At 35.3% G+C, this 19368-nt stretch overlaps 1 protein-coding gene across 1 annotated transcript in view; it reads left to right on the plus strand.

Moving 5' to 3' along the window:
• Positions 1 to 19368, plus strand: part of LOC145254658 (chloride channel protein C-like) — a 159135-nt gene that overhangs the window by 89262 nt on the left and 50505 nt on the right. Inside the window, exons 9-10 of the mRNA XM_080113308.1 lie at positions 8897 to 9091; positions 11512 to 11600. Of these exons, the coding sequence (XP_079969434.1) occupies positions 8897 to 9091; positions 11512 to 11600 (284 nt within the window). The remainder of the gene's footprint in view (positions 1 to 8896; positions 9092 to 11511; positions 11601 to 19368) is intronic.

Here is a 19368-nt window from a genome sequence, read left to right on the forward strand (position 1 = left end):
CAAGTTTTGTTGTCGCGCATGCCTATACAAGGCACAAACACGTGGGCGTTTGTTGTGTTGGTAAGTACTATACTCCCCCCCTGATCTGATGATCACATAGAGTGCACTCCGGGGTGGCCTCTTAGTTCGTTGGCTTCTGCGAAGGGTGGTATTTACACTCTCGGATTCAGGTTCTGGTTCTGGTTCTGGTTCTGGGTGTGGTTCTGGTTCTGGTTCTGGTTCTGATCCTGCTTGATCAGACGAACTACAATTACCACTCTCTTGCTCGGTGACCTCACTCATCAGCAGCTCATCATCTGATGATTCATCGCTCTCTGTAGTTGTGGGATGTACTTCACTAGCTGGGCGAAGATCGCGCACATGGCGTGGGGTTCCATCAACAAGGACCTACTGCTGGCTGACCACTCCAGATATTCGTCCTCGCTTGAACTTGGTGGTGCACCGGTTTCCAGGGGGTTTAACCCAAACTGGATCCCCTACCTTGTATTTGTCATGACTCTCCTCGTCGATTGGTTGGACAGTGTCAAGGCCTTTTATCCTAACACGGTATTTGTGTATGGCATTGGCCTGTGCTGTTGTTAGTGTCTTCCCATCCTTTGATGTGATGTTATACCAATACGTGTCCTCCGTAATGGTGCATTGCTTTCTGGCAGCAATTCTCTTGATGCTGCGATGGCTCCTCTCAGCAATGCCATTCCCTGATGGCACAGGTGCACATCGCAGTCGTAGTCGGACACCCCACTCATTCAACAACTGCCGAACTTGGTGGCTACAAAAAGCAGCATCGTTGTCAGTCAATATCTCTTCCAGCTCAGAAAAGATAGATGACAGTTGGCGGACAACATTCGCTGAGTCCTGCCTGGCCATTTGCCGCCACACCGCAAAACGAGTGGGTCCACAGTCGATAAGGGTTAGAAAGGGCTTACCACTGTAATGGGTAATATCCATCGCTAATCGTTGCCACATTCAGCCCAAAGCCAAGCCGAGTAAGGCAGTATCTCTGACCCCGGAACCACACTGTCTGGAACGGCCACAATGTCTCATCCACTCGCACCTGCAAATAAGCCTTCCGCAAGTCTACTATAGACACATTGGAGCCCTTCTGGCGCCATTCTCTCAGCTTGCTGGCGCACACGTCAGCATCGGCAGTGTACGTCTCAATGTATCTATTGAGTTCACGATAGTCCAGCACCGGACAAACGTTTGATTTGTTATGCTGGACTACCGCCATTAAGGGAATCAGACCCTTCGGTGGTCCCAGCTTGTTGGGGTAGGGGATCAGCCATCCATCCTGGATCCATGCCTCAAGTTCCTTCTCGTATTCATTACGGGCCTCGTCGGGTATCGAGTACTCTGCAATGCTATTCTTGAGTTCGGTTGGCGCCCTTCCTTCTGTCCACTTCCACGATGCAGTCCATGCTTTTTTGGTGAGGGTCGTAGTCCACCTTAAAATCAGGCCGATCAATGTGAACTGCAGCACATACTGGGGTTTCCAAAAATCGCACAGTCCCATCTCTTCCGATAACCACTCCCCCCAGTGCCTTAATAGCATCATATCCCAACAGTACATCGAATCCCAGCAAATCCCCTCGCATCACCAGCACATTAATGTCTGCAGCCACACCAGAGTCTGTGTGAACTTTGAGAGTTCCGGCTCCACAGCAAGCTTGCGTATTGCCACCTATTGTGGTTACTTTGATGTTCTGCTTTGTCCAGTTTCGACACAACTTGGCACTCATAATGGTGCGTGAGCACCCGGAGTCGAGAAGAGCTGAACAAGGCACTTGGTCCACGTACACATTTACTGTCGGTTGCGCCTCAATTAAATCTTGTCCGGGGAACAGGGCGGCGCTGACGTCCTCCCCCCTGATGCATTTCCCGTACAATTCTGGGATAAATGTCCATAACTACCACATTGGAAACAGCGCGGGCGCCCCCACCCCTAGTTAGTACAATTTCTTGCGAAATAGCCTCGCTGGCCGCAGCAGAAACATCTCCCATTGGTCGTGGGTCTCAAACTAGGACTCTTTTCAGCATTAGTCTTGGCTGCCTGCGCCATCATTACAACCGGTTCCCTCAGGTCCTCCTCATCTCTGATAATGGCTCGAGCGCGTTCTAACAAATGTTCCATGGGCGTTACAGATACGCTGGTGGAAGCCCTCAACAGTTGCTTAACATGGGTGGGAAAGCCGGCCACAAACGCATACGCCAGTGTTTGCTCTGACACTCCATTGCCAAATAGAACTGCAAGTTTCTTTAGCTCCGCGAAGAAGACGTCCACGGTTTCTCCTGGCATGAGCTTCCTAGAGGCAAATGTTTCGTAGGCCGTGCAGGTATCCATGGCAAATGCCTTGTATAAAGCATTTTTTATACAGGTAATATCAGCCTTCTCCACGGCACTAAGTTAGTGATATACACTTAGGGCGCCTCCAGCCAATCTCAGGGGAATCACAGTATGCACCCCCTTTACTTCACGAAGGTTGAAGGTCAGCTCAACCCTTTCGACCCAGTCGACAACAGAAGTGGATCCGTCGAATTCGGGTATCAGTTTTAAATCAAACTTTGCCCCAGCCATAGTTGTCCAGGAAAAGAGACAAAACGAAATAGCCGAAATAGCTTATGACCTTCACCTTCACCGAGGTGCACGATTTATATGATCTTCACCGAGGTGCGCGACTTGACACACACACAAAAAAAAACAGCCTCTTAATCACCTGCTAACGCACGCGTCACTGTAACGTCCAATGACAACAACAACAACCTTCTCACTCGACCTGCCTTTTATACCACTATCTCAATCCCTTCTCTTGCGCATGCGCCTGTAGATTCCTGACAACCTCGAGACTTCCACTTATAAAAACCCAAGTTTTGTTGTCGCGCATGCCTATACAAGGCACAAACACGTGGGCATTTGTTGTGTTGGTAAGTACTACACTTTTATATAGACTAATGTGGTTCTCGGTTGATTAACTGTGTCTAATGTGTCGCATATATACTCAAAACAACGATAAGAATATGCTGTTGTCATTGCCCTAGTAATAATACAGATCTGCAAAACAGAAATGAGTGACGTAAAGTAGAAGCAAGAAGGAAAGCAGATCAAACGCTGTTGACAAAATAAAGAAAATGACGAATAACATCACGCTTTTTTTCTAATTAGTCTCTTCGTGAAAACTTTGCAAATAAATCACCAAATAAATCACCAAATAAATCACCAAATAAATCACCAAATAAATCACCGCCAAACACGTAGAAACTTTTGTAAACGAAATCTTACGTCGATGTTTCTGTCAGTGAGCGTCAAGCATTTCAGTTAAGTTAGAAAATTAAGTTAAGAAGTACATATTAAGGTAAGATTACATTTGCCTCTATCGCTCCTGAGTCATCTTTATGGAAAACTAGCCTGGGTGCCCGGCGTTGCTCGGGTGTGTGGAGGTGTGTGCTGAGAATAAAAAGTGGTAATAGACAGTCAGGCTAGAACCCGTACAACAAAGGAGGAAAAGGGTGTGAAAAAAAACGTGACGTCTTTGCTGTTGCGTTCATCGCCAAATCGAAAGTGGCGAAAGTTAAAATTAAGGCTAGACAATCGGAAAGAGAGGGTGACTTTTGAAAATGACGGCGAAAAAAGCGACCCCTCCTTGTAGAAAAGTGCCTTGTTGAAGGTGAAGGAATTACTGTTTTTAACCAATTCTTCGATATCTGTCGCCGGAAGGGTCGAGCTTCAAAATTATACCAATCTTGTGAAAATCTGTCACATTCGTCGAAAGTTTTAGGCATACATACATACATACATACATAATGATTGCAACGTCTTATCAGACGAGTGCCACTCCCTCAGACACTGAATGTTCATGAGCCCGAAAATGACATATAATCCTGCCGGCGAATTCACATGCTCAAGCAGACATGACACTAAAGACGGTCATTGGTATACATACATATATATACATGCATACATACACAATACACATTACGTACACATACATATACATACACACACATGCAAACATACGCAAGACGGTCATTGGTATACATACATATAAATATATACATACATACATACAAACATACATGTCTATAAGTATACGCTGATATATACCCATATACATACACAATGCATAATACACAAACATACATATACATACCCACATGTATGCATGCACATATACATACACATACACACATATACAAATACATACATACATATACTTACACATACACATACATATACGTACACATATGCACATATATATACATACACTCTTACCTACATATACATACACATACATATATATGCATTCATACACATACACACATACATGCACATGTACACATACATATACATACACACATGCATACATACACATATATGCATATACACACATACATGCATACAAACATATATAAATGTATATACATACACACACAAACATATATACACACAGACATATATACATACATATACACATAGATATAAATACATATAAACACACATGTACATATATAAATATACACACGCAAATACATATATAAATATACATACACATATGCATACATAGATACATATAATGATGGCAGATTAATTGTTACATGCATCTAGCATTTCAGGCGTACATACGTCACAGCTTTTTTATCGCCACAGGGCTTCTTTTTTTTTAATAGACAAATGCCTGAGGGAGTATCTATACAAAGATGATGTTACAGAGTTTTAGCTTTGTACGACAGCTAAATCTCTCTCTCGGTTCAAAATGTTGACATCCAGCAACAAGCAAGAGCAAGATAGCCATCAACAAGTCAAACTGCAGACTGGCTTAATGCGGGTACTGGTCTCCCGCTTTGTTTTTTTTTTTTAAATCAGAGATCCGCTTCTCCCAGAGGGGCTGCCCTTAGCACGCCCCACGGGAGCCCTCTCCATGCCACACACACAGGGAAATGAACACATGCATACATACAGATGTATGCCAACATACATATGCATGTGCACACACATGCAAACATACACACATAGTAGCACACAAATACGCATATGCATACGCATGCATATACATACGTACACATAATACACATGAAGGAACATTCCAAAACTCTTAAATACTCAAGGATCAGGATGATGATGATGGTGATGGGCACAATTGAAAAAAAAATGGCACGGATTTACATCTTGTTCTTATTTTTACAAAAAAGTTTTGCTATAAGACTATCACTTTTGAAGTAGAAAATGATGATGATGTGGACAATTTCACACATTATTTCACAAATAAAATCGACGACGAGTCAAATGTAAACAAAGTCCAACCGACATATATTAAATACATACATACATACATACATACATCATATATTTAAACAGACGGATCGGATTTATATAATAGATGAATATTTTCGAATTAAACTGTTTTAGTTAGAGCGTACTGCAATATATCTATTTTCGAATTAAACTGTTAGAGCGTACTGCAATATATCTAGAGAATGTATAGTTTGACAATTTAGGTGTTTGATGTTGTTGTGTAGCAGGGGGAACATATTGGGGCACATTAACGGGGACTCAGAACAGATGACGATGATAATTAGGGAGGGAAGACATTTATAACAGACTGGGATCATTCTTGGAGGTTCTATATTAATACGGACTGGGAAATATGATGCAAGTTCTTAACACAGAGGAGGGGGAGGAGATACTTCACTTATGATGGAGGGGAAGAGGACACATAATACTTGTAAGGTTTGTACAAAGATGATGATAAAACACATTTACCTTTTTGGTTGTAAGGAATGACGACACGAGACAAACAGTTACAAACATAGTTTGTTTCTTTATTATTCAATCGACCGATCGGTGATGTCCACTAACTAACTTCGACCCCTCAAATTCCTATATTGAGAAATCTCTTTTGTTTATGACGTCATAAGTGTGTTTAACAACGTGACTATATCACGTTTTCCACACATGTCCGCCCAACACACTTTCGGCAAAACAAAGAATTCTCAATTCTAATTTTTGACTTATTTTTAAACAATATATTTTAACTCGCATTGTGCATTCATTTAACTGACATATTTAATAGCCAAATTTCTAAAAATAAATGGACAGTCGACTCTTTTTCTAACATAAACAATATTTAACTATTTTTAATAGAGTAAACAATGGACTGATTTTCTAACATTCCATTTTCCATTATCTTTAATACTTGCCTACAGGGCTCGATTCTAGCCTTATCCTAATATAATTTTCACTTATCTAGTATATCTTCTTACTTACAGAAGAAGAGGAAAACCCTTTTATGTACCAATTTGAGTTGTCCAGTAATTCATTCCTGATGAATGATGCTGAAAAAAGATACTACGTATTATGAATTGTAAAACAGTATAGCTTAAATAGAACCGTTTTGATATCCCGTTATTATTTAATATAAGTGAAATATATGCATGATTTTATCAGGTGAACGTTAGTTTCGTGGCAGGACTACATTACAGAAGAGTGTAAGCTTTATGGGAGTACGTATTTGAGAGAAACATTTAAGTCGGATTAAATTAAATAATTTGTAAACAGGGATTAAATACCAGTATAATTTTGTAAAGCGCGCTTTAGAATTTGCAAGAATTTTCTGACATTATTTTTTATATAGAAGAAGAGAAAAAACTTACTTAATTGTTTGCAGGAACAGTGTGTAGAAATAGATATTTATAGAGAAGCTTTCTATTCGCGTTTTGTTTAATTACATCATTCTCATTTAGAATTGTCTATATTGGCGTGTCGCACCTTAGGGAGAAATGAAAACGCCCAACGATATTTTATGTTACTGACTTAATTATCGTCTACTTAATTAAGAATATAATTACATTCGTCCATTTCATATCTAAAGCGTGAACATCGTTTAATTGAACTGTCTTCTATTGGCATTGAAGTATGTGCAATGAACAATTTAAGTGTCTTTGTAACATTTTGCATTTGTGCCAAAGTAGCATTGTTCAAGGAGTTTCATCAAATTTGAACCGAAGAGATACTATGTCTATTCTGACGGTTTAGTGCTCGCCTGCGAAATAATGGAAACATTTATGTATGTTAAAAACTTGGACTAGTGCTACAAGATCAATCCGTCTTCCCGGCCTTTCAAACATTGATGCACTTTTTTCCATAGCAAAACTGGCGTAATAACACATCTGACTACAAACTTATAGGCAGGGGTTCAAATCTTCGGTGTGCTTACAAAAACGTTATTTCTCCATCTAAAGTGCTTATTGTTGATTTTTTTTTTTTTTACTTCGTATGCTGCATATTAGATAGAACCGAGGAACCTTATAAAAAAGTAATTTTTAAAACAAAAGGTATGCTAGTCATTCATAGATAGCGCACACGTCATTGACCTTTTCTGGCTTCTGATCTAGCCGTGCGTAGGGATACGTTTCAGATCTTCACGTGGTTATTGCTGTTCAACATACTGTGAAGTTCATCACTGTTCATCTATCTGTTTGAAATTATGTGGAGGCAGAACACAAAAGTAAACGGTCTTTTATGCAAATACTCCATGACATTAACTGATTCCATTCTCTTGGACATGTCATAAAACCTTTCGTTTTAATTTTTTGTCTATTATGCGAACAGTGGTGGTATTTAGGTTGCGGGTAGGATCCTTTAGAAAACATTCGACGGGAATTATTGAACGGCCTAAATTATTGTTCTCCTATGTATAAATATGATTACAGTCATCAATTTCATATTAAATACCGCCTGTCCAAAAAGTCACTGAAGGATTTGGAACTTAAATAGCTTCTTTATTTTTGAGGACGCCTTGCTGTAATTTTAACACAATCTGACAAAGACATTGGGAAATTTTACAAAAATGCAAAATTCAAACACTATGAAAAATAATGTTTTTTGGATGTTTCCCATTCTCAGCTATTTATGCTCTTTCTAAAACATTGTTCATGACAGATTGCAGAATCTCTGGATTGCGATTTAACTTCCTTATTTCGTTTCTGATGTTTTCCTTCAATCTTTCCAGGGTTTGGATTTTGACGTTGCCATAGATCTGCCAGCTCGCATAATGAAATAAAGGAGTTAAATCGCAATCCAGAGATTCTGCAATCTGTCATGAATAATATTTTTGAAAGAGCATAAATATGCGAAGCTGAGAATGGGTAACATTTGTTCATAAATAAATATTATTTGAATTTTACATTTTAGTGAAAACACTTCCCAATGTCTTAGTCGGATTATGTGAAAATTACAGAAATATATCATCAAAAATAAAGAACCTATTAAAGTTTAAAACCCTTAAGTGACTTTTTAGACAGCCTGCAGTTAAACATCGCCTAGACAAACTGATTTAATTGTTAGATGGCCATTGTGTTGGTGTCATTCATATATTAGCATACATACGAATAGCCCAAGTTGCCTCAGTCCTCTCAATAATTTTAATTTAACGCAAGGGGTTAATTCAATAGAGGATTTATTGGTTCAGGCAGATAGAACTATTACAGAAAAATCGGCACTAATAATAAATAACTTTAGTAAAGCAAGCCTCCAATTCAGTCATGGGCAATCAGCGCGCTTATGTTAGTTTTTGGGTTTGGTTACATGTGTTAATTTTGTGACCGATGAAAACACGCAATGCTAGCCAGAGAAAGTACATAATAAACACCACTGTAGAATTCATCGCGGAATAGTGGACATTTATTTGTGTCAATTCATCTGAAGACAGAAAGATAATGAACACGACCTTTTTATGGAACTTAACCAACCACATGAATAGATGTTATCCTCTTGAATAATGAATAGAATTTACTTTTAGTTCAACTCGACTGTTATCTTTTTGTGGAAGTGGCAAGATATTTTGAGCGGCATGACTCTTTTACGAAGATTCCGGTTATCAATAAGCTTGTCCTTTTTTTTCAGATCGATAAAGGGATCGATATAAACATCCTGATATTCATTCCAACGATTGTAATCGGTTGCATCGGAGGATTATTAGCGGCTCTTTTTACATTTCTTAATCTTAAGATGGCGAGAACCAGAAAAAAGTTTCTGTCGAAAATCCAATCGTCACTGATGCAGAAATTCGTCCGATGTTTCGAGCCGGTTCTACTCATGGTAAGTGCAACTATATTCGTGTATTTAATGGATTATTTAGATTTCTGTTCTCATGTCAGGTGCTATTCTCACAATGTTTTGGCCGTAATGCAGGAATCTGTTAGACTCGGGAATTTATATGGAATTTCGAATGAAAGCCTTTATTTAAACTATGTTTGCTATTGGTCCGAAATCTTATAATAAACGCGGGCCTCTGTACAGAATTTTGAACATATGCACCTGGCGATAATAGGATATTACCTCGGTCGAAACGTTGTGAGAATAAAATAAAAAACGAGAACAGTAGTCCAAAAAATGCAAATAATACAATAATCAATCCTCATCTAAAAATATTTGAAGCATAAATTTCGATTTATTCGAATCAACTTATATATCTGATATTACGTTGGTGCAAAAATAAAGTTATTTTTTGACGTTCAACTAATTGTAAAAAACGACATTATTTTTTGCATCAACGGTTTAAAAAAATGGCAGTCAATGCGAAACTAAAGAAAATCTAAAAAAGCAAAAAACTATATTTGTTTGTTATTATAACTTGATAGGATAATAACGAATTGCGTGATGTATTTTTTTGCGACCCATTGTTCCGACTATCGAGAAAATGAAGAAATGTTTATGATTCGTTGAAATAAAGTCCTACATATTTGTATACGTTTTTCTGTTAACGTATTAAGAAATAAACGTATTAAGAAATAAACGTATTAAGAAATAAACGTGTTAAATGCTGAAAGCGATTAGTGAAAACATGTTCTGATTTGCAGATTGTGTCACATTAATAATCCATAAAAACAAGATTGGCAATCTTACGTCTAGTCTTCAACGTGCCTAAAAAAGTCCATTGCAGTAAACTTATACTTAATGCCGATAAATACCACACTTATTATAGTAGTATTTATAGAACAAAACCAACTAGTCACAAATTTAATAATTAATACTTGGTTGACATCCTCTTTGCTCTTTTTAATGCTAGGACCCTTCTAGGCATTGCACTGATCAGTTTACGAATATCATTTTGAGGAATTTCTTGCCACGTTTGACGCAATAATGCTAAAGGTTCCGGTCTAATATTCCCCAAGGTTTTCAATTGGCTTAATATCTTAGCCATAGAAGTTTATTCAATTTTGGCCCAACCTACGTTGTGTCGTCCTAGCAGAGCAACAGGCAGCTTTGTCTTCCATAAATTGAGTTAACTTAATTCATTTTACGACTCGAGAATATTGGTAGGAGTCCTTCAAGTAATAGAATTGATGTTTCCATCGCAATCTACAATGTCTGAGCGATCATCCCTCCAAATTGCACTCATACCATAAGAGAGAACTTCCCATGTTTCAGTGTTGGCTAGAGTCTTTTATAGTCAAACTCTTGCTCGGGGAATCCTCCATGCCTATACGCTTCCATTGTTAGGAAATAATACAAATCACGACTCATCAGAGCAAATGACATTGGTTCAAAAGGTTAAAGGTCTCTTAACCATCTCACGAACCCAATCTTTTCCGCGCTTGATATTGGCAGGATGAAGAAGAGGTTTCCTTCTCGCAACTCTAGCATAGTAGCACAGCTTGAGAAGATATCTTACAGCTGTTCTAGCACTGGCATTAATCTTGTGTTGCAATGCCAGAGGCTTTGCACCGAGGATCCTCTTCAACATTTCTTTCCACAAGACACAAGGATTCTTTCAGAGAGCCCAGGAGCCCAGGGCGATCTGGATGGGATTTGGTGCACTCGTTGTTCTCTCTTGTGAATGGTACGAACATTCTATTAACTGTAAAAGGGGGTATTGAAATATTTCCTGCTATTTTGCATTGTATTAGACCTTGTTTGCACCTTGTTTTCGACGATCAGGCGATTCTATATTTAAAAATTTGGATGGCAGGTGAATATATATAGGGAGAGAGAGAAACAATGGAAGAGATATAGATAGATAGATAGATAGATAGATAGATAGATATGCTTGCTTGATTGAGCAGATGATTTCATCTTTTACAAACAGGGGTGACAAGTATATATATATATATATATATATATATATATATATATATATATATATATATATATATATATAGAGAGAGAGAGAGAGAGAGAGAGAGAGAGAGAGAGAGAGAGAGAGAGAGAGACGTGCTTGATTGCTTGAATCCTGTCTTCAACGGCTGAGCGATTCCATCTTTTAAAAAAGGGATGACCTATGAATCGATCTTGAAGAATTCCTCTTTCTCAATCAGCATCCCTGTGTCTTGTGTGAACTTCCATAATATATAAAAAGTCCGCGAACTACGCAGCAACTTGAGGCGAAATCAGACAGATACTCAGCTACTGTGCCATCCTTTCTGTAAACCTTTTCCCAGACATGAAAACTTACGCTCGTTTCATTTTTTTTATTGCCAAATTTATTGAATTGACAACAAAGTATTATTTCTTTGCAGATGATCGTGACAAGTGTGTCAGTTTTTCTTCCAACCGGATTCTCTTGCACGAAGTTTCGTTGCTCAATCGGACAAGTAGGTAACATAAGGTCAGATTAAAATCAAAAGCATTTCTTTTAATATAATTCCCGTAATTCTCCCATTATAACTAACAATCATCTCTTTCCATTGTCCTAACTCACATGATCACTTGTATATATATATATATATATATATATATATATATATATATATATATATATATATATAGTCATCAACATATAATACTGTTTCGTTGTATCACAACTCATCAGTGCGACTACTTATTTATATTCATCATCCCTTTCACTACTCGTCATTTAATCCACCGAATACATCTGTCATTTATCCATGCTCCAGGTAAGCATTTGTGTACGGAAGAAATTTGTACACGGTGACAAGCAAGCACGTTCACAAATTTAACAAACCAATCTTTAATTTTAGGTGTGAAGTCACTACTTAAATGTATTAGATAAAAGCGAATCAGGGTATTACTTAATCTCTGACTTTCACACAACACCGAGTGTGACCTGCAAAAACCTAAAGGTCAGCTAAACATTGGACGAAAGTTCCAAGACAAGTATGTCTCCTTATCTATGAAACATTTTAAGTACTTATTCCATTTTGCATAAATTAAGAAAGTTGTATATTTCAATTGTAATTTAGATTAACATATGTCTATAATCCCGTCATTCGAGTTTTTTTTTATTATTATTCAATTTTCACCCCAAACAAGGCACAGTGCCACTTTGAAGCAGGGGGCTACTATTAGGGACTTAATTTGCGGGGTCATTATGAAAGGAGAAGAGTAGCAAGATGTTTGTTAACATTACACTTGAACTTCTGCATATCATTGCAGTTGGGAAAGCAGAATCCCGGAAGGGAGTTCCAAAGACCTGCAGTTCTGGGGAAGAAACTATTGGAGTAAAAGGCTTTCTTGCACCTAGGGATCTCTACTGTAAAAGGATGAGACTTAGTAGCTTGTCGGGTTTGTCGGGGGTAGTTACGTCGGGGAGGTACAAGTGTTTGCAGTTCGTCAGAGCATTCACTATTAAAGTATTTGTAGAACAGGCAGAGGGATGCAACATCTCGTCGATGGGACAGAGGCCGAAGCCTAGATGACAGTTCAGGACCTATCAGGTTGGCGACTCTCTTTTGAACCCTGTCCAGGAGCGAGATACAAGCAGCAGATGCACCAGCCCAGATGTGACAACAGTACTCCATACATGGGCGAATGGTTGCCTTATAGATGTATAGGATACTGTCAGGCGTAAGTAGTTTTCTAGCACGGTAGAGGGAGCCAACCTTCCTTGCAGCGGCCTTGGCAATGCTCTCAATGTATCTATTCCAGTTCATATTCGCTGTAAACGTTAGGCCGAGGAGTTTAAAAGAAGTACTTTCAGGCAATGTGTTCTTGGCCATTGCTATTGGTGGTAGAGAAGGTTTCTTGTAGTTATTGAAGGAAACAAGCTTAGTCTTAGCAGCATTGAATGTGGCCAACCATTTTTGTCCCCATTCCACTACGAAAGAAATAAAATAATACAAATATTATTTATTCTCTGCATATATTAATATCATTTCTAGGGGAAAACATTATAGCTTGGCAAACGCAGACGTCACATATAAATTAATTTTGATCAGACTACTAGCCACGATATTATGTAAGTTTTGCTCATATTTGCAGTCGCATTTGATTTGTTATAATAAATGCTTATATATAAATTCCTAGAAGCGTCACCATCCGAGCTACGTCTTTGCTACTGGTGGTAACACAAATTTTTCTCGCTAATTATTTCCTCCACCTACGCTCCCAAACGTAATCTTGTACACCCTCGACGTAAATACACCTGCCAAACCCGAAAAGCAGCTAAATCCCACCCTTAAACAGATCCCTAAGTATGAGAAAACCTTCTACTCAAATAGTTTCTTCCCCAGAACTACTAGACTTTGGAACTTCCTACCGGAACTCTACTTTCCCAACTGTACTGACATACAGAAGTTAAAATGTAATGTGAACAAACATCTTGCTACTCATCTTCCTTCACAATAGCCCTGCAACTTATGTCCTCAATAGTAGCCCCTAACTCAAAGTGACACTATGCCTTGTTTGATGTAAAAATTGGATAAAAGAAGCTCTCTAAATTAGTAACAAGTTTTACAGCAATGTCGTTTGTATTTACTTCTTAGATAAATATCTTTAACATTAGCTATTTTGTTTTCATTTCGTAAAAATAATGAACACTTCCTAGGCAAAGTCCGGCTAATACCATTAGCTGTCCGTTTGCGTTACTCGGATTAAGGGATTATCAGTTTGCGGTATATTTCCGAACGGTTAAACACAAAACAAGATGATGTCGAGCTCACAGCAATACGACACTGATTATCGCAATCTTCTACTTCTTCTTCGTGTTTTTTTTTTTTTGTCGTTATATTATTCCACTACCGAGATTCATTTATACTTCACCGTCACCGCTGGTTTTATGACCGGAAGACTTATGGCTTTCAATTCTTTTTTCTATCATTAGTTTTTTTTTTCGTATCCTTCGCATATGTAAAACGTTTAAACAATTTGTGACAGAACACTTAAGGGACACGCTATTGATTTAATAAATTGGGGTTTCGCAAGTATAACTTGCAGTTCGACGGTTGAAATGTTTCAAAATTAATTTCGATTTTCCGTCTTGGTTAACTGTTTGTTTTAATGGATAATTTTTTTGTGTGTGTGGAATGGCAGGCTTTGCCGGGTACGCATTTTTTTTTTCGGAGCAGTGGATGACCATTGTCTTGAGCCCATTTTATATTTAGACGCTTTGCAGAGTTACTTGTTTTTTCAACATATCGAAGCACGTGTTGCTGAAGTCTCCCTGTATATTTCACAGCACAAATTTCTCACTATTTTTGTTTTGATTGGTAATATATAGTCATATCTCCATTAGCTGCAAGTTTGGTCCAAGATCACATAAAAAAGAAGTTCCACAGTTATCCAGATTCAGTCATTCATCGCCCCACGAAGGTAAACGAAGTTTTTTTTTTATTTATTACTGGTAGACCAATCTCTTTCTATTCTTTTTCTGGCATTTCTCTCGTTATTTCTTTCTTCTTCTTTTTTTTTCCTCCCCTTTCTCTTCTTCTTCTGTTCTTCTTCTCCCCTTCTTCTTCTTTTACTTTTTCTTTTACTTCTTCTTCTTATTTTTTATTCTTCTTCTCCGTACAACTTTTAAACAATTTCTTACGCGATGTTTAAAGGACATGCTATTGATTGAACAAAATTTTTTCGCAAGTATAACATTCAATTGGAAAGTTTAAATGCTTCAAAATTCATATGGAATTTTCCGCAATCTACATCGATAACGTACTATTTGCAACATTTTCAGATTACCGCAATATGTTATGCAGATTTTAACCTTCATTAATGTAATTGTGCGTATTAAGAAATAAAAACCTTCATTAATGAAATGGAATTGTGCGTATTAAGAAATAAAAAACAAAACAAATATAAAGAAAAGTATTTTTAGAAAACGTATTCACGAATTGCGCAAAAAAAAACATGCCTGATCGCTTTATCATTTTACACGTATTTATGCAGAATACAGAACGTGCTGAAATACTAACGTTATTATTTATTGACCCAGTACCAGTGACGCACATAACAATTAATTAAACAATACTTACCGTCTAATTTATCTTGAACATAAGATGTAAAATATAGCACGCTCCATATTTACAAAACACATGTTGCGATTCTACAGCTAAACCATTCCACAAACACTACCATAACTTTATTTTTTGGGAAATAGCGGACAAACAAACATAGCGGTAGATAGACGTTAAATATAATAAAGACTGCCATTCCACAACACAAATATTTTTTTATTCATTCATCACTTTTTCTCTTTCGTATTGTATATATCTATACTCCTATATGTCAGGTCATGTCATATGCTACTGGTACCATGTAACCCAGTGCTACCTGCCTCATGGTCGGGTCACCGGCGATGGCTAGTCTCCCTGAAGGATTAAAAACAAGACCTTCCAAAGGGCGAATGAACCTTTTTTCGGGGTCAACGGCCAACTAGCACTGTGTGTGTGTGTGTGTGTGTGTGTGTGTGTGTGTGTGTGTGTGTGTGTGTGTGTTGGGGTGGAGAGGATTCCTATAAGCCGTGGTGAAGGCAACCTTTCTAGGAGAAGTAAATCTCTGATTTAAAAAACCATAAAGCGGGAGACCAATACCCGCATTAAGCTGGTCTGCAGTTTAACTTGTTGCTGGCTATCTTGCTCCTGCTTGTTGCTAGATCTCAACATTTTGAATCGAGAGAGACTTAGCTGTCATGCAAAGCTAAGACTTTGTAACATCATCTGTGTATAGATACTCCCTCAGGCATTTGTCTATAAACGTGGTTCTGTGGCGGTGGAAAAGTTGTGAAATGCTGGAAGCATGTAATAATTGATCTCAATGACCATCTTCAGTGTCATGCCTGCTTGAGCGTGTGAATTCACCGGTAGAACTAAAAAAGAAAGTCATTTTTGGGCTCATGGACTTTAAGTGTCTGAGGGAGTGGCACTCGTCTGACAAGACGTTGCAATCATCATACTCCTATTTAATTAAAAATGAAATGCAATTTTCTCATATATGAGTCGTGGAATTGAATTCACTAGCAAAAGATCTAGCTGATTTGCATATTCTGTTAAACATTCATTTTAATTAATTGCCCGTTAGTTTATTCAGTGTTCTTATGGGATGATCATCTAGAGTTAACTATTACGTGTAATTATATTCATGCAGATATTCTACATGATTTATACTTGCATAATATTTGCGTAAAATGTTTATAGTAAACATACAACTGTTTCCATATATATTTATGTTTGTACGTATATATTTTTGTTTAAAAAATTTTGCCTACCAAACTCCTCGAAGAGTTTTTGGTTTACAAACATGAAACTTCATATATAAGGTATTTGAATCCATGCTAAACTTTATATTTGGATTTTAGCACGGTAAAATCGGTGAAAAAGTGTGAAAATTTTTAAAATGAAATTTGAAGGTAAAGGTCGAACGCCGGCATTACGAATGCATAACGTAGTAGCTATTGGTTCATGTTTTAATTTTTAGGCCACCAGTAAACATGTCTTCATAGCCCAGTCAGTGACAGCAGAGGCAAAAATAAATCGTGAGCTGAACGTTTTGTTTTCGATTCTCGGTGGTGGTGCTCAAGTCTGTTTTTTTTTTTTTTACTTTTTAAATCATTACTATATATTGCGTTCAATATAATCTATAATATAAATCTCACCTGTCTGTTCAAATGTATGTATGTATGCATGTATATTTGTCTGCCTAAAACTTTCGGGAAAGGCGACGGATTTTCATTGGAACAAATTCGTTTTAAAGCTCGATCCTTCGGACGACAAATATCGAAAAATTGACTAAATTCAATTTTTATATCTTTTGTTTATTAAATTGTTAAGTGAAAGTACAGAATTGTTTTTTCAAGTTATATTGATTTCATTAACACGGACTTTAAAGGCTTGTTTCGTAATATTACTGAAATATTGAATTTTTTTTTAATCCCAGAATTTCTGGTGCTTGTGTATCTATGTTACAGCGCTATTTTAAAAATAATATTTTCGAGTTAAATTCGATTTTTATGATATTTTTGTTTATTAAATTGTTAGATGAAAGTACAGAAAAAATTACAAAACACCTCCCTCTCATGTTAAGAATGATTTTCTAAATAATAACGTTATTACTTCAGCGCAGTAAAAGAGCTGCGTAAGTACAAAAAAATTTTATTGATAACGTCTACGATGCTTTATTTTAATAATAAAAAAGCAAAAGTAAATTCATGCGTTTTCTCTTAGTCATTTGGTCAAGGTATTTTTTGTTTAACTAAAATAATAATTCTAAGATTAAAAAAAATAATGGGTCGGTTATATTCCGTGATTGATAATTAATAACTACTGAAGATTTCATTAAAATTGGTTGATTTCCTGAATTTTTTATGAACCTTTAAGTTAAATGGAGCAAGGTGTAGTATCTGTTCTAATACTAAACTTCATTTTTCTGTCGTTTTTTAAAGAATAAAAATACCAGTAATGTTAACAACAACAACAACAACAACAACAACAGCAGCAATAGCAACAACAACAACAATAAATAATTAAAATGATGCTAATAATAAATAATTAAAGTAATAATAATGATAAGAATAATAATAATTAAAATAATAATAATAAATAATCAAAATAATAATAATATTAAGAATAATAAATTAAAATAATAACCATAATCAATGATAATAATAATAATAAATAATTAAAATAATAATCAATAATTAAAATAATAATAATAATAATAATAATAATAATAAATAAAAATAAATTATTAAATAAAAATAATTATAATAATAATATTAAATAATAATAATATTAAATAATAATAATAATAATAATAATAAATAAAAATAAATTATTAAATAAAAATAATTATAATAATAATATTAAATAATAATAATAATAAAAATAATAATAATAATAATAAAAATAATAATAATAATAATAAATAAAAATAAATTATTAAATAAAAATAATTATAATAATAATATTAAATAATAATAATATTAAATAATAATAATAATAATAATAATAATAAATAAAAATAAATTATTAAATAAAAATAATTATAATAATAATATTAAATAATAATAATATTAAATAATAATAATAATAATAATAATAATAATAAATAAAAATAAATTATTAAATAAAAATAATTATAATAATAATATTAAATAATAATAATATTAAATAATAATAATAATAATAATAATAATAATAATAAATAAAAATAAATTATTAAATAAAAATAATTATAATAATAATATTAAATAATAATAATATTAAATAATAATAATAATAATAATAATAATAATAATAAATAAAAATAAATTATTAAATAAAAATAATTATAATAATAATATTAAATAATAATAATATTAAATAATAATAATAATAATAATAATAATAATAATAATAATAAATAAAAATAAATTATTAAATAAAAATAATTATAATAATAATATTAAATAATAAAAATAATAAAAATAATAATAAATAATTATAATAATGTTACATGATAAGGGCTGATCATGTAAGTAAAAAAAATAGGGAATTAGTTAAATGTAAATATGAAATAGGATAGCCAAGGATTCGAACTTGCGAAGCTAGATTTGGAATTGAAAATTTCAATCATAAGTTAAAATAAACACAGAATGTTATTATAAATGGAATGTCCAGTAAATTGTTGATTCTGTAAAAATATTAAATAAATATAAATTTGGCTGGAAACTATTCACATTCTTAAAAAAGAAAACATAATAGAAATATGGGTTTCAGAAATAACAAATAGGTTAAATTCCTTTATGAAACAAAGAAAATGGAAAAATGTTATTGTAAAGTGAGTTACGTAAAATTAGGTTAGAGAAGGATTCATGACATGGGTTTCATATACACGTTATCGGTCATGCAATGACGTCATGAATTATGAATTTAGTTAGAGAAGTCAAAATCAGAATGAGCCAGTTAGAAGAAGCGAAAGGAGTCAGATCAGAGAAGCAGAGGGGTTCAGACCGATTCTCGGTTAGAGTCAAGGGAAGCGAGAGTGTTTAGAAATAACCATGTAGCAACTTTGAATCCTTGAAATACAGAATCATTTCCGACCGGTCGAAGAATAAATGATCATCATGTTTTTATAACTGCCGTCTTTCTGTGTTCATCATTACAACGAGAAAGGTAACGTGTTTATATTATATGTACAACTGTCAAACGTAAATGTTAAACGCG

Source organism: Euprymna scolopes, chromosome 30, assembly GCF_053919585.1.
Source record: "Euprymna scolopes isolate OS-2025 chromosome 30, ASM5391958v1, whole genome shotgun sequence".
NCBI lineage: Eukaryota > Metazoa > Mollusca > Cephalopoda > Sepiida > Sepiolidae > Euprymna > Euprymna scolopes.